Raw genomic sequence first — 21,827 nt, forward strand, 5'->3', positions numbered from 1 at the left:
TTTTGATCTTTCCGTTCTGCCTTCTGGGTGGTTTACTCAGCATTCTCTTTCCCTTCACAAATGCTCCCTTTAGCTGAATGTTGCATATATTTGAATTGTTTATGATCTCTGCTTTACACACATTAACTCCTTAAGTCCCTGAGCCTGTCCTCTGAGAGGCACAGAGAAGTCCTGGAACACTGCTCAGGTCGGCACCTGGTGCATGGAGGCTCGGGCTGGAACCCGTGGTCCGGGCTCTTCACACCTCTGCCTTGAGGTTTCTGTTTTGGTGGCAGTTTTCCTCATCTTTAGAATTTATATTTGGGTCTTTTCTAAGGCTTTCATGTTGTTTATGATGTCCTCACCTTCTGGGTTTTGTCCTTCCTTGATCTCTGAGAACATTTACTTACTTTATGGGTTCATTCCAGTTTTTTATTCCCGCCACCTCTTGGGGCATGTGTTTTGCCTCTTTTTCTGTCTGTACTTTCCCTCGTGGTAACCTAGTGTGGCTTGTCCTTTCTGAGTGTGAGGCCAGCTTCCAGGGAGCATATGCTGGGGGGGTATCACTTTACCCTTGTCTGTGGAGATGTCCCCAGAGGGCAGTTTAGTATTTGCATCTCCAAGGTTCCATGAGATTCTCAGGTTCTCGATGAGTTTGGCGTTCAGTTCTTGACGTAACGATACCTATACCTAGATGGTTGGTGTAAGTTTGATTTCAGGTATGCTCACAAGGCAGCCCGGTCTCTGACTTTTTTAAGAATAGTTTATTGATTTTTAAAGAGGAAGGGAGAAGGCCCTGACTGGGAATTGAATGAATGGTGCATGGGATGACACCCAGCTGAGCCACATTGGCCAGGGCACATTGGATTTCCTTTTCATTTTTTTGATGTTCCCTTTTTACCCAAAACCTTGTGTGGGCAGTGGGTTGCCCTCAGGCCCTGGCTAGCTGGCAAGTGGGGCATCTTGAGCAGCTCCCAGCCTTCTGCAGGAAGCTTAGGCTCAGAGGGCTGTCTGGGCAGTTTGGGTCTCAAGCTGAGACTTCAGTCTGCTCTCAGAGCCCAGAACCTCATGGCTCCTGCTGTGTGTCTGTGGGAGTTCTAGTTTGGGCCTGTATACTCTCAGCTTGGGTGTGTCATCTTTGAACATTTTGTTTGTTTGTTATATTACAGTCACTGTTTCTCTGTGTTTGGTGCAGATGGTTGGGTGTGGTGAAGGTTGCTGTTTCCACATGGTTTAACCTCTGTTCGTCTTGAGTCTATAATAAGTATTTCCATATAAGTGTTCATAGTTGGGTGTTAAAAATTTCTCTTATAAAAACCTCACCATGGATTCTCAGTCACTATGGGTAAAGTGCTTATAGTACAGTTTTAAAAATACATATGCTGGAAGTTTTTCCTTTATTATTTGAATGAATGAGGGCTGCTAAGTGGACATTTCTTTGTCATTTCAGCTGCATGCTGCCATTAGTCACCAGGTCGACCCAGAGGTGCTTGGTTTGGGTCTGGGCAGCGTCCTCCTCAACAGCCTGAAGCAGACTGTGGTGGCGCTGGCCAGCAGCGCGGGTGTGCTGGGGACTGTGCAGGCGGCCGCCCAGGCCGTGCTGCAGAGCGGCTGGTCTGTGCTGCTGCCCACGGCCGAGGAGAGGGCCCGAGCGCTCTCCGCTCTCCTGCCCTGCGCAGGTGGGTAGGTGGGGAGCGGGGCTTGGGGGAGGAGGGAATGTGCCGGGAGGAGATGCATTAGCTCACACTGGCAAAATCTCTTTTCTGCTTCCAGTTTCAGGCAATGAGGTCAACGTGAGTCCCGGCCGCCGATTCATGATCGACCTTCTGGTGGGCAGCCTGATGGCTGATGGAGGCTTGGAGTCGGCCCTAAATGCAGCCATCACTGCGGAGATCCAGGTATGGCCCGGAGTGTGTGTGCCGCGGGGCACTTTCCCCCAGCAGTGAGAACAGCCACGTGTTTTCTGTAACTGAAAGTCTTGCTCTTACTAGTGTAGTTTTTGTTGAGTATGATAAAACGCATCCTCTGTACGTGTCCGTTAGAGTGACCTGGACAGACACCTCGATCGTGTTGTAAGTCATTCCTGTCATGCAGCTGGAGCCTTGTGCGTCTGCACTCGGAGCTAGGATCCTCCCTTCTCCCTCGGGTTCAGTTAACGTCGCCAGTTCTGCTGTCCCATAAACGGAATCATAGAGTGTGTGCTTTGTGTGTCTGCTTTACTCTGTCTTGAGAGATTTTCAGGTGCGCCTTCGTTGGTGCCCGCTCCTTTGCTTCCACTGTAGTGCCCCATTGTGTGACCACGGCACCATTCGTCTGCTTCTCCTGTTCATAGACTTGGTTGTCTTAGACTCTGTAAAGCTTTGTCACGCTGTGAGCAAGTCCTCTAGTGAGCACACGTTTCTTCTCTCTAGTAAATCCTCTGAATTAGGATTTGCTGGGTCCCAGGGTGATTGTGTATTGATAGTTTCCCAGGGCAGCTGTGCCATTTGCGTTGGGACCAGCCTGCGTGCGAGTTCTGGCCCTTCCTCCACTGCCCTGGAAGTGAGGCATGTCCAGCTCTGTAACTTTGGCTTTTCTCAGGGTGTGGTTTTAGTTTGTGTTCGCCTGTGCTTATTGGCCATTCAGAGCTGCTTTTGTTGCTTTCATTGTTGTAATAGTTTTTGATTTAAAAACTTATATTGGGAAAATTAGATGAAGCCAGTGTATTTAAAAACGTCTTTGAAAACATACTGAATACTCGGATTAAATTGAGGAAGTGAGAAGTCACGTCTGTGGTGACGTTGCGGCGACCACCGTTCTCTGTGCCCCTCTCTCTCCCAGGCACTGGGCTGTGTGCTTCCCTTTTTTCTTTTAACCTTGGCAATCGTTTGAGTGGGAAAAGGTGTGTTTTTTAAAAAAATGTGTTTTTATTGGTTTTAGAGAGAGAGGAAGGGAGAGGGAGATAGAAACATCAGTGTGAGAGAGAAACATCGGTTGGTTGCCACCTGCATGTCCCCTACTGGGGATCGAGCCCACAGCCTGAATATGTGCCTTGATAGGGAGTCAGCCTGGCGACCTTTCAGGGCCCGGGGTGGTGCTCAGACAGCTGAGCCACCGTGGCGAGGGCGAGACAGTTGTTTAGAATCCCATTTTACAGATGGGGTGTCAGGGCCACAGGTCTGCTGTGGTGTCAGGATTGGTGCGCTGCGGCGTTGCGAACTCCAAGCCTCTGCCTCTTCTTCCTGGGCCTCACGTGGCCCCGTGTGACAGCAGCCTGGCGGGAGCGTAGGCAGCCACACGGGGCCAGACAGTCACTGTGCCGGCACCTCAGCAGCAGGTTTGGAGCCTGTTCATTTAGTTCACAGGTGTTTATTCTGTGCTTCCTGCTGGGGAGGGAGGGACAGACATGTAGCTTGAGGAGGGCCTGGCTGCAGAGATGCCGGCTGTGACCTCCACCGTAATAATTAAGGTGCCTAAAAATAGCCAAAGGCCAGTTATTTTAAAACGAAAATGTTGTGAAGCTATAGGAAGGCAGAAGCACATACGACATCATTTAGGTGTCGCCATTGGTAACACTCAGTGTAAACATACTTGCAGACTTGACCATGCAGGTGTTTGTGGTGGTTGGTTATGGTACTGGAGTCGGTCTTGGCGCCGTATCGGTTTGCATGTTTTCACGCATCGTCCGTGCTGTCTGCTCTGCTGCTGGGTCCACTTGGTCTGCTGCTGTGGGGTCTGCCACAGGGAAGGGAGTCGCTTTGTTTCGTTTTGTTTGTTAATCCTTGTAACTCAAGGATTTTTTTGTATAGTCACAGAGTGAATGTACCACCTCCACTCTCTAACTTCAGAACATTTCCATCCCCCACAGAGAACCCCTATGCCCTTCAGCCACTCCCCACCCTGCCCTAGCCACCCCACATTGACCGACTTCCTGTCCCCAGATGCGTCCTGTGGTGGACGTTGCATATGAACGGCTTCATACAAGTGGCTTCTTTCCCGCAGTGCAGTGTTTTCCAGGTCCATCCAGGCCGTAGCCCCTGTGTAGCGTCACTTTTTAACTTGCTAACACTATTCCATTGTGTGGCTGTAGCACAGTTTGTCCCCACACTCAGCTGGTGGACATTTGGGTTGTCTCCACGTTTGAGGTGTGAACGTAGGTCTGTAGGTTTCTGTGTGGACCTGTGTTTTATTTCTTAGGGTACGTGCCCTGGAGGGGTGGTTAGTTCTGTGGTGGCTCTACATTCAATATTTCGAGGACAGCCAGGCTGTTTCCTTCAGAGGCTGCACCGTTCTGTGCTCCTGGCCGCAGTGCATGAGCGTTCCGGTTTCCCCCATCCGCGCCAGGGCTTGCTGCTGGCCATCTCTTAGTGCAGGCGTCCTAGCGGGTGCGGGTTTCATTGTGACTAATGATGTCCAGCATCTTTTCAGGTACTTATTAGCTACTTGTATATCTCCTTTGAAGATATGTCTTCCAGGCCTTTGCCTGCTTTTAAATTGGGTTAAATTTAACTAGATTTGAGTTACAAGAATCCGTTCTGTATTCTGGACACATCTCTCTTAACTGATGTGTGGGTCATTGCTTCATGTCCTCAAACAGATGGACTGTGTGTGCGGGGCCCATCGCAGTGGTTGGCTGCGAGAGCCGGCAGCAGGGGTACAGACTTCAGGCCTTCTCAGAAGGGGGCTGGAGACCACTGGTGGTGGCAGGCTGGATGTTGGATTTGTGGGACAGTCTGTTTAGAAACTAGTGACAAGATATCAATAGGTGTGTGGGGGCCAGTGTCACCTGCTGTGTGAGTTACGAAGGGCCGGCCAGGCTGTGGGAGCAGGGCCCAGCCCAGGGGGCCTTCACACCTGTCTCCAAGATAACTGGTAACCAGGTTCTGTTTTATGAATTACAGGATATTGAAGCCAAAAAAGAAGCCCAGAAGGAAAAAGAAATTGATGAACAGGAAGCGAACGCCTCAACGTTTCACAGAAGCCGGACTCCCCTGGATAAAGATCTTATTAACACGGGGATCTATGAGTCTTCGGGAAAGCAGTGTCTGCCTCTGGTCCAGCTTATACAGCAGCTTCTTAGGTAAATAGTGTTAGATCTTTTCTGACAGGGTTGTTGCTTTTCATATTAAGGCAGTGAGATGACGTGTTTGGCTATGGAGGAGGTGTCCTGAAGTTGACCCATATAGGTTTTAGTGCAGAGAACAGACTGAAGCACAGATGAGGGGGAGGTTAGAGGTTGTATGAGGTGGAGCTGGAGGGTCTGCAAGTTTTCACGCAGGAAATGCGATGTACAGTAAGCTCAGGAAACGCTCTTACCCTCACTAAGCAGGCAGGTGCCAAGGAGTCCTCGTGGGATGGTCACTTTTAAACAACTGTGTATCGTCACCTCATTCTGTATATTGCAGCTTTATCTGTGTCACTTTGTAAGGCAACTTTGCGCTTCAGAATTGTACATAGGATGGTGAGTGTTGTTTTCGAAGGCTCGACCAGGAGGCAGTGAGACTCGTCACAGTCAGAATGTGAACAGACCGCGTTGACGAGGGCCCCGGTGCTCAGATGCGGGCTGAGGACTGTCAGCTGGCCTTCCAGTGCCGTTCACAGAGAGAAGGGGGGTGGCTGCTCCCTTAACAGGGGCCCTGCTCTGTGCCAGCTGGCCCCTGGCTTTTCGTCGGCACAGAGTGTAGAGGCCTGCAGGGTGGGCTCAGGCAGCCATGTCCAGGGAGCGGCAGCGTCCAGTGTGTCCAGTGCAGCGATGGACACCCAGAAATGCCAGGAGTTCCTGGGCACACAGGGAACTGGTAAAAGGGAGTTCAGAGCGAGTTCCTTACGCAGGTTTTAGTAAGTGCTGATCAGAAACCTTTTGTTTTAGTTTTTTTGATCTGCTGACGTTTCCTGTGACCATTTCCCGTGTTGTGACATTCAGTAGAACAAAGTGAAGTCAAGAGAATTAATTCTGTTGCTGGTGGTAGTGGAGAGAGTTTGGGATTTGTTGCTAGAAATTCCCATTGTGACCCCTTGTGTGAAGTTGGCAGATGCAGCTCGCCCAGCACCGTTCCTGTGGGCACAGTCACAAAGGCAGTGTTTATGTGACGATATTACTTAGGATCCAGTGAGAAAATGGGTGTTGAGTGCTTGGTAATGACAAGGCCAGGTTCTCTGCAGACACTTGAAAGCATAAAGCATGTATCTCGAAAGTGCTCTTCTGAGTTCTCGAATGGCCCTCCCTTCGCCAAGAAGGCTGTGTGGGCCCCGGTGTCTCCAGGTTCCCCACCTCCACTGGTGGCAGGTCACTGTTGTCACGAGGGGCCAGCTCCTGCTCTCCTTGGTGCTCAACCTATTGGTCCCTTGGTGTGGAGACACCTGACTGCCTTACCTGCCTGCATCTGCGCTGTTCAGTCTGGAAGTTCTGCCCATGTTGGGATGGTGAGCACTTGAAATGTGTCCAGTATAGTTGAGACATTTCATTTTTTACTAATCAAAGCTCAGTTATTTTAACAGTTGTTGTTTTTTGTTTTTTTTTACTAAATTCAAACGTAAAAACTTAAACCTGATTTTACTCTTAGAAAACTATTAATTATGCTTAGAATAACTTGGCCATATGAATTTACTTTGGCAACTGTGCATTTTATGACTAAATGCAGATCAAGTATTGTCAATGAAACAGTTATTTTTTTAAAGATTTTAAAAACTCATTTCTTTTTTTAGAGAGAGAGGAAGGTGAAAGGGAGTGCTTTTTATTGGTTTTATGTTAAAATGAGGATAGTGTCAGTACACTGGCATTAATCCACTGTTACCCTGATTTCACACGTTTCTTTTTCTCTTCATGAGTGTGGCTGGTAGAGCACTTAGCTGAGGGCTGTGGCTCACTGGTGGCAGTCCCTGGGACAGCATTGCACATGCCCCTGCATGGGCGTCCCTCTGGTATGTGGGGTGGGGTCTGCGCCCCGCAGTTTATAATAAAGATGCACCTGTTTGGGTGTACAGAACTGAAGCGTGGGAGCCTGGTCCGGGCTCTGGTCTGGGTTCTTCTTTTTAAGTTTTACTTTTCAATTACAGTCTACGTTCAGCATTATTCTGTATTCGTTTTGGGCGTACAGCATAGCGGCCAGACAACCATACACTTTACAGAGTGATCCCCTGATATTTCCAGTACCCACCGGGCCCCGTTCGGAGTTTTCACAATATGACTTCCTGTGCTGTACTTACATCCCAGTGACTGTTCTGTGACCACCAGTCTGTACTTCTCAGTCCCTTCACTTTTTCTCCCAGCCCCCTATCCCTCTAGACCGGTTTCTTTTGTGATGAGGTTATCAGGCCGGTTACCAAGTAGCAGGGCAGAAAGGCGAGGTGGGCTGAGGCCCGTGAGCCCCACCTTTGTTTTGTGCAACCAGGGGGCAGACCCAGCACCGGGTTCTCTGCTGCTCAGGATGCGAGCTGGAGAGCTGTGGGGGGGCCCCTCACGTCCCCTGCTCCTGTCCTCACTGCGCTGCTGTGAGTTCCTGGAATGAACCATGTGGGCAGGTGCGACGGACAGGTTGTCCTCACGCCTGCTGTCACATCAGGAATCCACATGTGCAGCAGGCCTGTCTGTGGCCTGGTGGTGTGCAGGGCCCAGGCTGGCCTGCCCCACGGCGGTCCCAGGTGTCGGCTGGCTGGCCCTCACCCCCCTGGCTGGGCTGGGGCTGGGCTGGGGCTTTGACAGCAGCCCCTGGGCCACTCTCTGTGCTGGCTCCTTCCCTCCACTCCCCGCTCTGTCCTCTGCCCTCATACCGGGGATAGGGCCTCATTCACTGATGCCGGACTGTCCTTGGGTGGCAGGTCTCATCTGGTGACCCTGTCCTAATGTCACTCTCCTTCCGCGCCTGGTGGCTCAGCATTGCAGAATAGTCCCTGCAGCCGGCCCTCTGTCGCCTGCCATGTCCATTCCCCTCTCTGTCCTGACTGCCCTGCCCTTGTTTGCCTTCTGCTCAGAGAACCAGAACATTTGCTGTCCTACATGGACCTTCTGGGACGCACGTTTCATTGACTGAGGGTTCCTGGCTTATGCCAGGATTGGAGCCTCTGCTCCTTTCCTTCTGCCCTGTTCTTCGAGCAACAGTACCCTGACCCAGTCCACTCACCCACCTTGGTCTTTTCTCTACTCTCCGAGCCCTGGGATCCCCCATGTGGCCCTGGGTGCTGCTCAGAGGTCTGAAGGCAGACTTGGGAGCAGGCACAGAAATGCCACACTCTTTCTTCTCCAGGAATGGTCCTGTTTATACTGGAAATGCTGCTTCGGTCAAAAAATGATGACACATTGTCCTTCCCAAAATTCATACAGGGCTTTTCTATGACTGGACCTTTCTGCGCAGCCCTTAGGAGCATGTGTATGGCCAAAGGCACCCTGGTATGGGCATCTTCTCTGCACCTCCGCTCACTCTGGATGAGGCTGTGCTGGGGGAGCGAGCCAGCTGCAGGGCCGTCTGTGGTCCCGACTTGATCGGTCTGGTTTTCTTAGGCACCTTAACTATTTAAACATATTTAACTTGCTTATTTTGCAACCCTCTCTCCTCTGCATAGAAACATTGCTTCTCAGACAGTGGCCAGACTGAAAGATGTTGCCCGTCGGATTTCGTCCTGTCTGGATGTCGAACAGCACAGCCGGGACCGATCTGCCTCCTTGGATTTGCTGCTGCGTTTCCAGCGCTTACTGATCAGCAAACTTTATCCTGGAGAAAGTACTGGTCAGACTGCAGACACTCCCAGTAAGTGGCTTAAAGTGTCGTGTCTGTGGGTTCTTGCTGTTTGACACACTTGCTCTGCGCGCAGACGTGTGGCTTCATGCTGTTGAAGTGCAACAGTTTGGGGGTTCATTTGCACCACTTTCCCCGGGGGAATATTTCTGTGTTAGACTCACCAGACATCAGGAGTGGCATCCTTTAGAGTCAGGCTAGTCGGATGTGACTTACCAGACCTAAGCACGTGCTGTTGAGGGGCTTTGGGGACTGACCTGCTGTGGGAACAGAATCGTGCCATCATGTGTGTCACTGGGAAGCCAGCAGGGTCCAGTGGGAGGGGTGGGTCAGCACTGGGGCCAGACTGGGTCTCAGTTGTAGCTCTGGTTGATTAGCTGCTGGACCTGGGACTAGGTCTCCTGGGTGCTGTCGATTGTGCCCCCCCGCATTGGGGTAACACCCGAGGGTGCCTGTGAGGATTGAAATAGGACTTAAAGAAGCCCCTGTGGCTCTTCCTACCGTAGCTTTCTGCCCAGGAGACAAGCTCAGCTGCTCTTGTTCGTCTTCCTATAGCTGGTTCATTCCTTCCTGCAAAGAGCAGGTGCTTGTCAATGATGGAGACTGTCAGGTGAATATAGGCGAATGTAAAATCTGAAAGAGGCGACCCCCTCAAAGACAGACAGTCACAAGGCTGAAAGTCACCGGCGCCCTGTAGGGAAGAGAGGTGAAGGTTTTGTGAGGTGGGAGGGTGCCCAACTCTGTTCCCTGGGAATAGGTTTCAAGCGTGGAGACTGGGACTTAGAAACACTGTGTATAGAATATAAGGCTTTAAACCTGTAAGCACGATGTTAGTGTGAACACCTGGAGCTCCTGGGTGCTGTTTAGGACAGTGTCTAAAAATCGACATAGCAAATGCACTGTTTCAGACTGTGGGGCAGAGAGACGGGACTAGGGGTGACGGCTCCTGTTGGAGGACGTTTTTGTGGGTAAAGACACACAGACGGTGACAAGGGAGCAACTCACCGTATTTTCCAAGGCACACGTAAGAGTGACAATGCTGTGCTCGCCCCTTCAGGTCCTGAGCTGCTGGGCGTGGGCTCCTTGCTGAAGAAATACACGGCTCTCCTGTGCACACACATCGGGGACATCCTGCCCGTGGCCGCCAGCATCGCTGCCACCAGCTGGCGGCACTTCGCAGAGGTGGCCTGCGTCGTGGAGGGGGACTTCACCGGTACCCTTCCTGTTTCCCGCTTGCCGATGCTCCTGATTTTCAGAGAGTGATGGGACCTCAGGTGTCCCGTTGCTGGCAGCCCGCTTGCCTCTGCCCTGGCGTGTTCTTTCCTGCTGTCCCGTCTCTTTCTGAGCTGCTGGCAGTTCTGGGTTGAGCCGGTCCCTGTGAGGGGGTTAGTGACGTAGAGTCACACACCATTGCCTACGCTTGCACAAAGGGCCATGGTCTTGCCTCAGGTCATGGCAGCAGCGTAGAGTGAGCCAGCCGCCCCCCGGGACCTTCATGAATCCCAGCGTTAGTCGTAGTTGCCAAGTCAGTTCTGTGACACGAGACCATTACCTGGTGCTCTTTCTGATAGTAAATTAGTCGTAAACACTTTTTTTTTTAAATTAGAGATTCTAGTTGATGCTTCTCTGTTGAAACTGGTTTTGAAACTTGTAACTCGGAGGGTTCGGCTTGAATCCTGTGTCTCTTTCAGAGGGAAGGAGAAAATTGTCCCGGGGAAGTATGCTGAGGACAAGCGGTCCTTACGTTGTGCTTTATCAGAACTCATCGTAGAGCAGGCTTAGAAACTGGTTTTACGGGGGGAACGCTTCTGTCTAAACCGTAACGCTTGATGATTTTCTCCTTCGACTGCAGGTGTGCTCCTCCCGGAGCTGGTGGTGTCCGTAGTCCTCCTGCTCAGTAAGAACGCGGCGCTCATGCAGGAGGCCGGCGCGGTCCCTCTGCTGGGCGGGCTGCTGGAGCACCTGGATCGCTTCAACCACCTGGCGCCCGGCAAGGAGAGGGACGACCAGGAGGAGCTCGCCTGGCCCGGCATCATGGGTATGGCGTCTTCCCGCGCCGCTTCTCCAGCACCTTCTGTCCGAGTCTCACCTAGTCTTGCCCCTCCGTTGGGAGAATATGGGACCAGGAGGACACCCACCTGCCGGGCGTGCCGATGGTAGCGTGGTGGGAAGTGGAGAGACTAAGTCAGGAGAGATCTGGGTTCTGTTTAAGGAAGACTTTCTGTTAGTCACGGTTTCCTCCTGAAATGGATTGTTGTAGGACGTTCTGGGGGTGTCTCCCTTGGGTGTCTGCAGAGGTGCTGCTGAGGTGGCTGGGCCGTTGCAGCTATGGGGCAGGCGCGGCTGTGGGCGACTCTCACTCCCAGCCTGATGTGGCAGCAGGGGGTGCGCCGTGCCCGTCGCCAGCTGAGCAGCCCGTCCCGCTGTCTGTGGGGCTCACAGGTGGGACGAGAAGTGTCTCCTCCTGGTCTCAGCTTTGGCGTTTTGAATCTAAGTCACCACGCTGTGTGTGGTTTCACTTCCCGACTCGCTGAATTAAAGCTGTGGCTCGACTTTCATTTTATTACAAGGAGGCCATGTTGTGCAATAATAAAATCACAAAATACAGAGGAAACATTTAGGCTGTCCTGCCTGAAGTCAGGATAAGCGAACGTCTGGACCCATTCCACGGTGCTGTGCTGTTTGTTAACCCTCACTCAGGGATATTTCCCCACGGGCTTTTAGAGAAAATGGAAGGGAGGGAAGGGGGGGGAGAGAGAGACGTCAGTGTGAGAGAGACGTCAGTGTGTGTGAGAGAGTGTGAGAGACACATTTCGTTGCCTCCTGCACGTGCCCTGACCAGGCACGGGATCAAATCAGAGACCCTCAGGTGGACAGGCTGACGCCCTAAGCACTGAGCCACACCGGCCAGGGCCACAACGTTTTTTTTTTTCAAATGGGAAAATAAATGACAAAAACAAGCTTTATATTATAATTTTGTGGCACTTTTCAATTAATAAATCATATCTAAAGATTAAAAACATCTTTCATAGGGAAGCTCAGGCCGGGTGGGCTGTTTCTGCTCCCGCTGCGCAGACTGTCATCTTCATAACCCGGCTGCTGAACCCGAAGTAACAGTCGTCCTGAGAAAAACGGCCTTGGGATATTGGGCTTTTTTCCCTTAGTCTTTTTATATAGTGAATGTTTTTAGCGCCAGTCATCTGCTTTTGTGAACTAAAGGGTTATTTGCTGTCGTCGCTATATAAATACGGTGGCGGGCGCTGATGTGGCCGGTAGTTCTGGCTCTCTCATTGGAAACCCGTTTTCACTGTGCAGAGGACACGTGCTTGAGAGGACAGGAGGCAGCTCTGTGGCTCCCACAGAGCACGGACGCCCCCGGGTGAGGACGGGCCCCTCGTGTCCCTGCGGGCGCCCCTCGCCTCTTGGTCATTGTGTCAGGTGGCACGTGCCCTTTAAGAACTTTCCATTTCAGCCTGTTCCTTGGTGGAATTTAATTACCTCTGTCTTGGCAGTTCCTGGAATTTTGGGTGACTTATAAATATATTTCACACTTTTTAGATATGTAGAGAAGTTTTATTTTACGTTTGAGGCTACGTCTCACTTCCCTGTAGTGTGGTCCTTGCCCATGCTTGCAGCCTACTGTCTCTGAGACTGTTGAGTTTCCTCTGTTGCCCGGTGTGTGGTCAGATCTCATCCTGCCGCTCGCGTGGCGGCCGTGTGCCTTGTAAATCGCTGTGTCCTCACCGAGGTTCTGCGTGTGGGGCTGCTTGCAGCAGGAGGCGTGCTCACCCCCGCGTGGTTGTGGACGGGTCCGTGTCCTCCGTATTTCTTCCACACGGCTGCTTCTCGCCCTGTGCCTGGTGGCCTGGTGGTTTATTGATCGTGGTTTCTGTATACAGAGTCGTTTTTTACAGGTCAGAACTGCAGAAACAACGAGGAGGTGACCCTCATTCGCAAAGCCGACTTGGAGAACCACAACAAGGACGGGGGCTTCTGGACTGTGATCGATGGGAGGGTGTACGACATCAAGGACTTCCAGACCCAGTCCCTGACCGGAAGCAGCATCCTCGGTGAGGCCTGCTGCTCACTTCACGGTTAGAAGGGGCAGCACGTGTCACTTTCAGCAAAGCGTTCGCCTTTTCTTTTTTCTATATGTTTTTATTGAATTATTGAGGTGACATTGGTTTGTGAAATTACATAGGTTTCAAGTGTACAGTTCTCTGTACAGCATCTGTATGTTGTCCTGTGTGTTCACCACTGCAAGTCAAGTCCCCTTCCGTCCCCATTCGTCCCCGCTTTACCCTCTCCCCGCCCCTTCCCTCTGGCATTCACCGCACTGTTGTCTGCGTCTGTGAGGTTTTTATTTTTTGCTCAATTCCTTTACTTTTTTCACGTACTCCCAACCCTCTCCCCGGACAGCTGTCAGTCTGTTCTCTGAGTCTGTGAGTCTGTTCCTACTTTGTTTGTTTATTTTGTTCTTTAGATTCCACTACTTGTGTTTCTTTGTCTTGCTTCACTTAGCATATGGCCGGGTTGGACTCGGGGTGGGAATGCCCCACAGCCGTTCTATCCCCTCACCTACTGACGGGCACTTGGGCTGCTTCCAGATCTCAGCTGTTGTGAACTGTGCTGCTGTGAACGTCGGGGTGCATAAATTCTTTCTGATTGGGTTTCGGGATTCTTAGGATGTATTCCTAGAAGTGGGATCACTGTGTTAAAACATACTTTCATTTTTAACTTTTTGAGGAGCCTTCACATTGTTTTCCACAGCGGCTGCCCCAGGCTGCATTCCCACCAGCAGGGCACCAGGGTCCCCTTTCCCCACACCCTCGGCAGCACTTGTCATTTATTGACTGGTTGATGGTGGACATTCTGACAGGTGTGAGGTGATGTCTCATTGTGGTTTTAATTTGCATCTCTGATGATTAGCGACAATGAGCATTTTCTCATGTGTCTCTTGTCCATTCAGGTCCTTTGCCCGTTTTTTAATTGGGTTGTTTGTCTTCCTGGTGTTGAGTTGTATGAGTTCTTTATATATTTTGGATAGTTAACCCCTATCAGATGTGTCGTTGTCAAATGTATTCTCCCATACAGTGGGCTCCCTTTTCATTTTGATGATGATTTCTTTCGCTGTGCAGAAGCTTTTTAGTTTGATGTAGGCCCATTTATTTTTGTCCTTTGTTTCCTTTGCCCAAGAAGATATATCAGAAAAAATATCGCTACGAGAAATGTCCCAAGATTTTACTGCCTACGTTTTCTTCTAGGAGTTTTATGGCTTCGAGTCTTACATTTAAGTCTTTAATCCGTTTTGAGTTTATTCTTGTGTAAGTGGGTGGTCTAGTTTCGCTTTTTCGCATGTATGTGTCCAGTTTTCCCAACACCATTTACTGGATAGACTGTCTTTACCCCAGTATATGTTCTTGCCTCCTTTGCCATACGTTAGTTGATTACATAGGCCTGGGTTTATTTCTGGGCTCTCTGTTCTGTCCCATTCATCTATATGTCTGTTTATGCCTGTACCACGCTGTTTTGATTACAGTGTAGTGTAGTTTTATATCAGGTAGCGTCATTCCTCCAACTCTGTTCTTCTTTCTTAAGGTTGCTGAGGCTGTTGAGGGTCTTTCGTGGTTCCATGTGAATTTTTGGAATATTTGTTGTAATTCTGTGAAAAACACCATTGAATCCATAGACTGCTTTGGGTAGTATGGACGTTTTAATGATGTTAATTCTTCTAATCCATGAACATGGTATAAAAGCGTTAGGCTTTTTGACAGTCTATTTGGTGCTGCTCCTGCGCCCCCACATTTTAAACTCTCTGTGACTCTCGTGTCTGTCCTGCTGGGGAATTGACATGCATGTGAAGAATTTCTCATTATATGCAGTTTTTTCCCCAACACTCATTGGAACACGTTCCAAGTTCCGAGTTGGCCCCAGCAGCCCTGGGAGAGGGTGAGAGGGCATCGGCCTGCCGAGGCTGCTTCCTGTCGCCAGGCCCCTGTGGAGGCCTGGGCACTTGTGGGAAGTCAGGCGGATTTGTTGTTTTGTTTCAGCCCAGTTTGCTGGGGAAGACCCCGTGGTGGCCCTGGAGGCTGCGCTGCAGTTTGAAGACACGCGGGAGTCCATGCACGCCTTCTGTGTCGGCCAGTACCTGGAGGTGAGGCTGCCCCGGAGCTGCTCTGGGTGTGGGTGCTGGGTGGCTGCCACCCTGACTGTTGAGAGCTGGGCCTTTTGCGGCGTGGGGGTGGGGGTGTCATTATGTGGTAAACATGCAGAGGCTTGTTGCTGTTAATCCTCCCCCGAGGGCAGTTTTTCCATTGCTTTTTAGGATGGGAAAGGGGGGGGAAGAGAAAGGGAGAGAGGGAGGGAGAGGGGGGAGATAGGGGAAGAGAGGGAGGGAGGGGAACATAAGTGTTTCTCGACTGGTTGGTTGCCTTCTACACTCAGCCTGACCTGGAGTGGGGGGCAAACCCACAACCCAGGTACTTTGACCAGAAATCGAACCCTTGACCCTTCGGTGCCTGGGCCTATGCTGTAACCACTGTGCACACCGGCCAGGGCCTGTAGAGGCTCTTTTTAATAAGTAAATTCACATTTATTCATGTTAAGGTTTATGATGTACTGCTTTTGAAACATTACTTTTTAAATTGTTAGCTTGTAAGAAATGTAGGCACTTCCACACACAGGAAGAGAGGTTAACTTTTGATGTTGACAAGTTCATTGTAAGCTTATGTAGATATTGGGAACATCTTACCGTCCTGAACTTAATGACTTACCTTGTTTTTGGGATGAACTAGCCGTAATTCTTTAGAAATGTGTCCTTTTTACATGTTCATGGGCATTGGAGCTTGTGTCCTGGGATTGCCTTTCCGTGTAGGGATCCAGAGGTGATAATGTATTAAAGGCCCCAAGGGTCAGGCCTGAAGCATTTTATGATGAGGGACGTTAACTTCGTTTGTAAATTGTCTCCTGTGACAGGCGTTTCAGATCATTTTCATTAGAACTCAGTCTTTTCTAAGTGTTTGAATAAATTCATCTCCACATGTGTGGTCATGGTTGATAGACTCAGCAACACTTGTCATGTCCTGTTTTGGTGCGTCTCTGGGTTTTTATGTAACGACTCAGGATAGCTTCTGAAGCGTCGTACACAGTCACTCTGGAAACTCGTGTTTGACGGTTTTTCACCAGGACACCCAAGCAGCGTCCCTGCTCTGCAGGCTGCGTGCAGTTTCCATCCTCTGTTATTCTGGGGGGGCGTGGCTCACTGTCACAGGCCATGGAACAGGTGCCCAGAGCACCCACTTTCCTCCTCAGGCCGACCGCCTGGTGTAAGGACAGAAGCTGGTGTGCATCTTGGTTTTGTCTGAATTAACCCTGTTTTCTCAGACTGATGGTGACATTTCTCTCCCCAGCCTGACCAAGAAGTCGTTACTGTCCCAGACCTGGGGAGCCTGTCTTCGCCCCTGATAGACACGGAGAGGAACCTGGGCCTGCTTCTCGGATTACACGCCTCCTACTTAGCCACAAGCACACCGCTGTCGCCCGTTGAGGTCGAATGTGCCAGTAAGAACAATTTTGTTTTCCATTAACAGATGCAGGTTATTTTAGCTGAGCCATAGGTGCCGTTGTAGGAGAGGAAGAATCCACAGAGCTGTTGATGAGGAGCATTCGGCAGTGAGGCTGCACCCGCTCATTAGAAGTAGCTGCCAGCAGCAGTCACCTGCTGTCACAGTCTGGCAGCGGAGGAGCTAACAAGTGTAGGAGGGGAGTCCTGCGCCTGGTCAGCTCGCACACGCTCTCACAGTGGTCACCTCGGTGCTCGTCCCCCCGCGTGCCCAGCAATCCACGGGGTGTGGATCGGCTGCCCACTGCGAATAGCATTCTGTTTGAAGGTTGTATTTTTATCAGACTCAAATCCAGTACAACTTGGGACACAGCCTCTGTAATTATCTAAGATAATAACATTACTCTGTGTATCACTCAGTGGGTTGAAGTTTTCCTTCATGTATTTGTACATTTCTCCCTCTGTCTGACCATCAAGCAAGCGTTAGTGAGTAATCACCATGGACCCTTGACTAGTGTGGGGTTAGGGTGCTGACCACCCACGCAGTGGAAACCTGCGTGTAACGTAAGTTGCCCTCTGTATATGTGGTTCCCAGCCGCCAGGTCACCCTGGAACAGTGCGGACTTGAACTGCGAGGATCAGTGGGGAAAAATCCTGTGTATAAGTGGGCCCACGCAATTCAAACCCATGTTGTTCCGGGGTCATCTGTACCTGTGTGCTCAATACTCAGGGTGTCACAGGTGTGCTCTGACGAGCTAGACAGGATAAGCGGGTCAGGATACACGGGGTCGTGATCCGTGGAGACAGGCGTTCTGGGAGAGAGAAAGGGTTCGTGGAGGCAAAGCAGTTATGAAATTGGAGACTGAGCGCGCTGGGTGTCTGAGCCTCTGGGCAGAAACCCGGGCTCCTGAGGGTGTTGTTGAGGGCAGGGGCCCCAGGGTGAGGGCGTGGTGCCTGGTCAGCCTGCCTCGGAGCAGACCCTGGTGCCCGTGCTGGGCGCTTTGCTGCCGCAGAGCCTTCGGGGTGACTCCTCCTCCTCAGACTCATTGTTCTGTCGGGAGACAGGCAGGGTGGGCAGGACCGGGAAGTGTAGAGTCGAGGGGCAGGTGTGCCTTGGGCCCAGTGGGCTGGGCTAACCCACTCCAGGGCGACAGAGTCACCATCAGAACGGTGTTTGAGAGAGAGGCGGGGGCTCTAAGTGGAGTGGGCCAGGGAGGTCGTGGTCAGGTTTGTGGTGCGTTGGAGGATGCTCCCGAGTGCTCTAAGACTTACGTTTCCCAGTAAGGGCCCAGCGGGCGCCTCCGGGACTGATTGCTCGGCGGTGGGGAATATTTGATAACACGGTCATTGAGAAAAGTCTGTAGGATGTGCTGTCTGGCTTTTCATCTGGAGCGTCGCCTTCCGCATGAGGGCCGGTCTGTGCCACACACAGCTCTCCTTTCCTATCTGCTGGGCCTCGGTCTCCCAGGACCCGTCCCTCAGAAGGTCCTGTGTCGCATGCTCCATAGTGTCCTGCTGTGACTGTGAGATCCATGCTCTAGGTGGACGGTGCCCTGGGCATGCGGTATCTTCATGGACCCTACACACGTGCTGTTCTCCACTGGGGTGCTCAGCCCGTTGCCTCCATCCAGATCTCTGTGCATGTTCACTCCCCAGCAGGCCCCGCAGGCTCTGCCTAGCGGAGGGAGGGAGGCCTGCTGCCCTTGTGCCTCTGCATGTGGCCACTGACCCACGGGAACGGAGCCCCAGATGCGGAACGCAGAGCCCAGTCTCCACGCGGTGCTGTGGTTCCAGACGGCCGCCACCGGGGCAGGTGGCCAGGAAGTGTGAGCCTGGACTGTCACACTGCCCTCTGACACCACCATGAGGTGTTGCGCAACCAGAAAGTGTCACTTGCCTTCACATAGAGACAGGAACACCCGGGAGATAGTGAGAGTGCTTCCAGACCACCATAGGAGAGTGGGTATCGCAATAGAGCGAGCCACGCTCTGCTTTCCCAGTGCATGTGTTTTCACACTGCACTGCGGTCTGTTAAGTGTGCACTAGGGCTATGTCTCAGGCAGTGCACGTACCTTTATTAAAAGTATCTGATGCTAATAAATGCTGATCATCATCTGGGCCTTCGCCAGCTGTTGTCTTTTCATTGGTGGAGGGTCTTGCTCTGCTCTGGGGAAGCTCAGGGTCCGCGTAGCGCAGGAGAGCCACGCGCCGTCGAGCCCGGGGCCTGTGAGGCGTTGCAGGCCTGTCCGCCTGAGTGTGTGAGAGCGACTCTTACACGATGAAGCCGCTTTCCCTGCTGAGTCCAGCCCTCGCCCTTTCTCCTCAGTGTTTCTGAGCAGTGCCCTCAGGCTGTGACCGTTTGCGTTGGTTTCTAGGGTGGCTGCAGTCGTCCATCTTCTCAGGAGGCCTGCAGACCAGCCAGATCCACTACAGCTACAATGAAGAGAAGGACCAGGACCACTGCAGCACCCCCGGGGGCACCCCCGCCAGCAAGTCCCGCCTCTGCGCCCACCGGCGCGCCCTGGGCGACCACTCCCAGGCGTTCCTGCAGGCGCTGGCCGACAACAACATCCAGGACCACGATGTGAAGGTGAGCCGGCCTCCCACACGCAGCGTCCTGTCCGCAGGGCTGACCTGTGGTCACCCTCCTGCTCTCCGGGGGGCTCCGTGACTTGGGTCATGTGCTCTTGGAAGATGGGTTGGGAGGTGGGGGTGGCTCCGCTCGATGTGCCCACAAGGCTGTGGAAGCCCCACCGGCTGCAGGTGCCTGGGAGGCTGCGTCGTGGAGTTCAGACCGGTGACGATGGCTGGGACGGCCGGGAGTCACCTCTGCTGTTTCTGTTGCAGGACTTCCTGTGTCAGATAGAAAGGTACTGTCGGCAGTGCCACCTGACCACCCCCATCACCTTCCCCCCCGAGCATCCCGTGGAAGAGGTGGGCCGCCTGCTGCTGTGCTGCCTCTTAAAACATGAAGACTTAGGTAGGGAGCTTAGTGTGTCGGCTGCCCCGTGGTCTCTGGCTCACGCGCGGCCACAGCGTCCCTCCCTGCCCCTTTGTGAATGTCTCTTCCAGGGCACGTGGCGCTGTCTCTGGTTCATGCCGGCACGCTCGGCATCGAGCAGGTGAAGCACAGAGCGCTGCCCAAGTCGGTGGTGGATGTCTGCCGGGTTGTCTACCAAGCCAAGTGCTCGCTCATTAAGGTGGGTAGGTCCTGATTCTCCTTCCTCTGGGCTGCGCGGTCGGGAGACGACCTGCATCAGTTCTCTCTCATCTCTGGCTTGGCAGACGCACCAGGAGCAGGGCCGCTCTTACAAGGAGGTCTGCGCACCCGTCATCGAGCGCTTGAGGTTCCTCTTCAATGAGCTGAGGCCCGCGGTCTGTAACGATCTCTCGATAATGTCCAAGTTTAAACTGCTGAGCGCTCTGCCCCGCTGGCGGAGGACCGCACAGAAGATCATCCGGGAGCGGAGGAAGAAGCGAGGTGAGCGCGGGAAGGTCTGGAGGCCTGCGCTCAGTTCTCAGCAGTGATGTGGGACGACGTGTGAGGGCCGAGGGCCAGGGTGCTCACCTGAGCTCGGTGTCGGGGTTGTCGTTGGATTGGCCCCATAGATGTGGGCGCCTGGGCGGTGGCCTCACTCAGACTCCAGCCCGCAGAGCAGACACAGGGGTCACCTGAGTCACGTCATTAGCGTCAGCTTTGTCAGACTTGGGACACGTGCTCCTAGCCCTCAGCGCAGGCACAGAAACCAACCCTTCTCAGGCTGAACGTGCCGAGGGCTCAGCTCAGTTCTCGGGAGCTGGCCAAGGGCCGGTGCTGAAGGGACAGGGCTTTCTTGGGAATTTGGGGTCTGAGCAAAGCCAACCTGCTGAGTAATGTCTTGCTGTGCCAGCGTACTGTTATGTTGCTTGTTATTTACATTATATGCTGAAAAGAATTAGACTAAAAGCCTTGAAAGGCACTAAAACATGGAAGCAACACCACACATCACATTGCAAACGCAGTAGCAGTTTCCCTCATTACAGAGACTAACATAGCGAGAGGCTTCTGTCAGTCCAGTGCGCACTGGTGACGCCCATGGCATGGTCCAGAGTGGGCGCGCCAGGGTCTGGGACAGTGCCACTGGCTGCTTGCTGCGGACTCTCCAGGACCTAAGACTGGAGTTTGCATTTGGGAATTATTTTTTTTAAACCAGAGGAAGATTATGTTTGTCACATGAGAATGACATACAGCTTCAATTGCAGCCTCCATGAGTAAAGGTCCCACTTGGCTGCAGCAGAGGCGAATGTGTGCGATAGACCAGGTGGGCTGCCAGGACGCAGGCGCCAGCACCGGCCCTTGAAGGAAGATCTGGCTGAGCCCAGCCGCCCCTGCATGGGGCCTCCCTGCGGCGGCACCCCCGCCGTCCTGCCCCTGACGCGGGGAGGCAGTGTTGTCACTGTGAGAGTGTTTATGGTACTTTTGTAGTTTGAGCGTTTCCGATGACAGTGAATATTAAAATATTTGTGTCCTTTTATGGAGATAGAAGTATTTCTTCATTTGAAACTGTATTTAAGTAAATGGTTTTTATAATGAATGATGTTTTTAAACATAGTTCCTAAGAAGCCAGAACCTACTGATGAGGAAGAAAAAATTGGAAACGAGGAGAGTGATTTAGAAGAAGCCTGCCTGTTGCCTCACAGCCCCATGAGTGTGGACAAGAGGCCCATTGCTATTAAGTCACCCAGGGTGAGCGTCCGCTATGGTCCTGAGACTGGCCGGTGGAGACACAGCACAGGGACCCATCAGTTCCAGCTCTCTGTCCTGGAGCATCCGTCGGGTGGAGAGGGAGGGTCCTGGCTCGTTAAAGTGGGTTACTGAGCCCCAGACATGCCTGCCTAGGTGCCCTGGGCAATCCGTCCCCAGAGAAGCATTTCCTTCTACTCCTAGGAATACATTGTATCATTCCCTCATTCACCATCCATCCATCCATTCACTCACCATCCATCCATCCATTCACCATCCATCCATCCATCCATTCACTCACCATCCATCCATCCATCCATCCACTCACTCATTCACCATCCATCTATTCACTCATTCACCATCCATCCACTCATTCACCATCCATCCATCCATTCACTCACCACCCATCCATCCATCCACTCACCATCCATCCATCCACCATCCATCCATCCATCCACTCACTCATTCACCATCCATCTATTCACTCATTCACCATCCATCCACTCATTCACCATCCATCCATTCACTCACCATCCATCCATCCACTCACCATCCATCCATCCACTCACTCATTCACCATCCATCCACTCACTCATTCACCATCCATCTATTCACTCATTCACCATCCATCCACTCATTCACCATCCATCCATTCACTCACCATCCATCCATCCACTCACCATCCATCCATCCACTCACTCATTCACCATCCATCCACTCACTCATTCACCATCCATCCATTCACTCATTCACCATCCATTCACTCACCATCCATCCATCCACTCATTCACCATCCATCCATTCACTCATTCACCATCCATCCACTCCCTCATTCACCATCCATCCATTCCCT

At 52.1% G+C, this 21,827-nt stretch overlaps 1 protein-coding gene across 4 annotated transcripts in view; it reads left to right on the top strand.

The window, feature by feature from the left end:
- The window catches only part of HERC2 (HECT and RLD domain containing E3 ubiquitin protein ligase 2), a 140,625-nt gene that overhangs the window by 44,766 nt on the left and 74,032 nt on the right, over positions 1 to 21,827 (top strand). For all 4 annotated transcript variants that reach the window (XM_081124748.1, XM_081124750.1, XM_081124749.1 and 1 more), the window contains exons 18-31: positions 1,430 to 1,658; positions 1,753 to 1,877; positions 4,860 to 5,038; positions 8,518 to 8,702; positions 9,748 to 9,903; positions 10,543 to 10,728; positions 12,605 to 12,760; positions 14,741 to 14,844; positions 16,100 to 16,250; positions 18,627 to 18,841; positions 19,099 to 19,231; positions 19,324 to 19,451; positions 19,537 to 19,732; positions 20,844 to 20,977. In XM_081124748.1, coding sequence (XP_080980874.1) covers positions 1,430 to 1,658; positions 1,753 to 1,877; positions 4,860 to 5,038; positions 8,518 to 8,702; positions 9,748 to 9,903; positions 10,543 to 10,728; positions 12,605 to 12,760; positions 14,741 to 14,844; positions 16,100 to 16,250; positions 18,627 to 18,841; positions 19,099 to 19,231; positions 19,324 to 19,451; positions 19,537 to 19,732; positions 20,844 to 20,977 — 2,277 coding nt within the window. The remainder of the gene's footprint in view (positions 1 to 1,429; positions 1,659 to 1,752; positions 1,878 to 4,859; positions 5,039 to 8,517; positions 8,703 to 9,747; positions 9,904 to 10,542; positions 10,729 to 12,604; positions 12,761 to 14,740; positions 14,845 to 16,099; positions 16,251 to 18,626; positions 18,842 to 19,098; positions 19,232 to 19,323; positions 19,452 to 19,536; positions 19,733 to 20,843; positions 20,978 to 21,827) is intronic.

This window comes from Miniopterus schreibersii, assembly GCF_964146895.1.
Source record: "Miniopterus schreibersii genome assembly, chromosome: 22".
Lineage (NCBI taxonomy): Eukaryota > Metazoa > Chordata > Mammalia > Chiroptera > Miniopteridae > Miniopterus > Miniopterus schreibersii.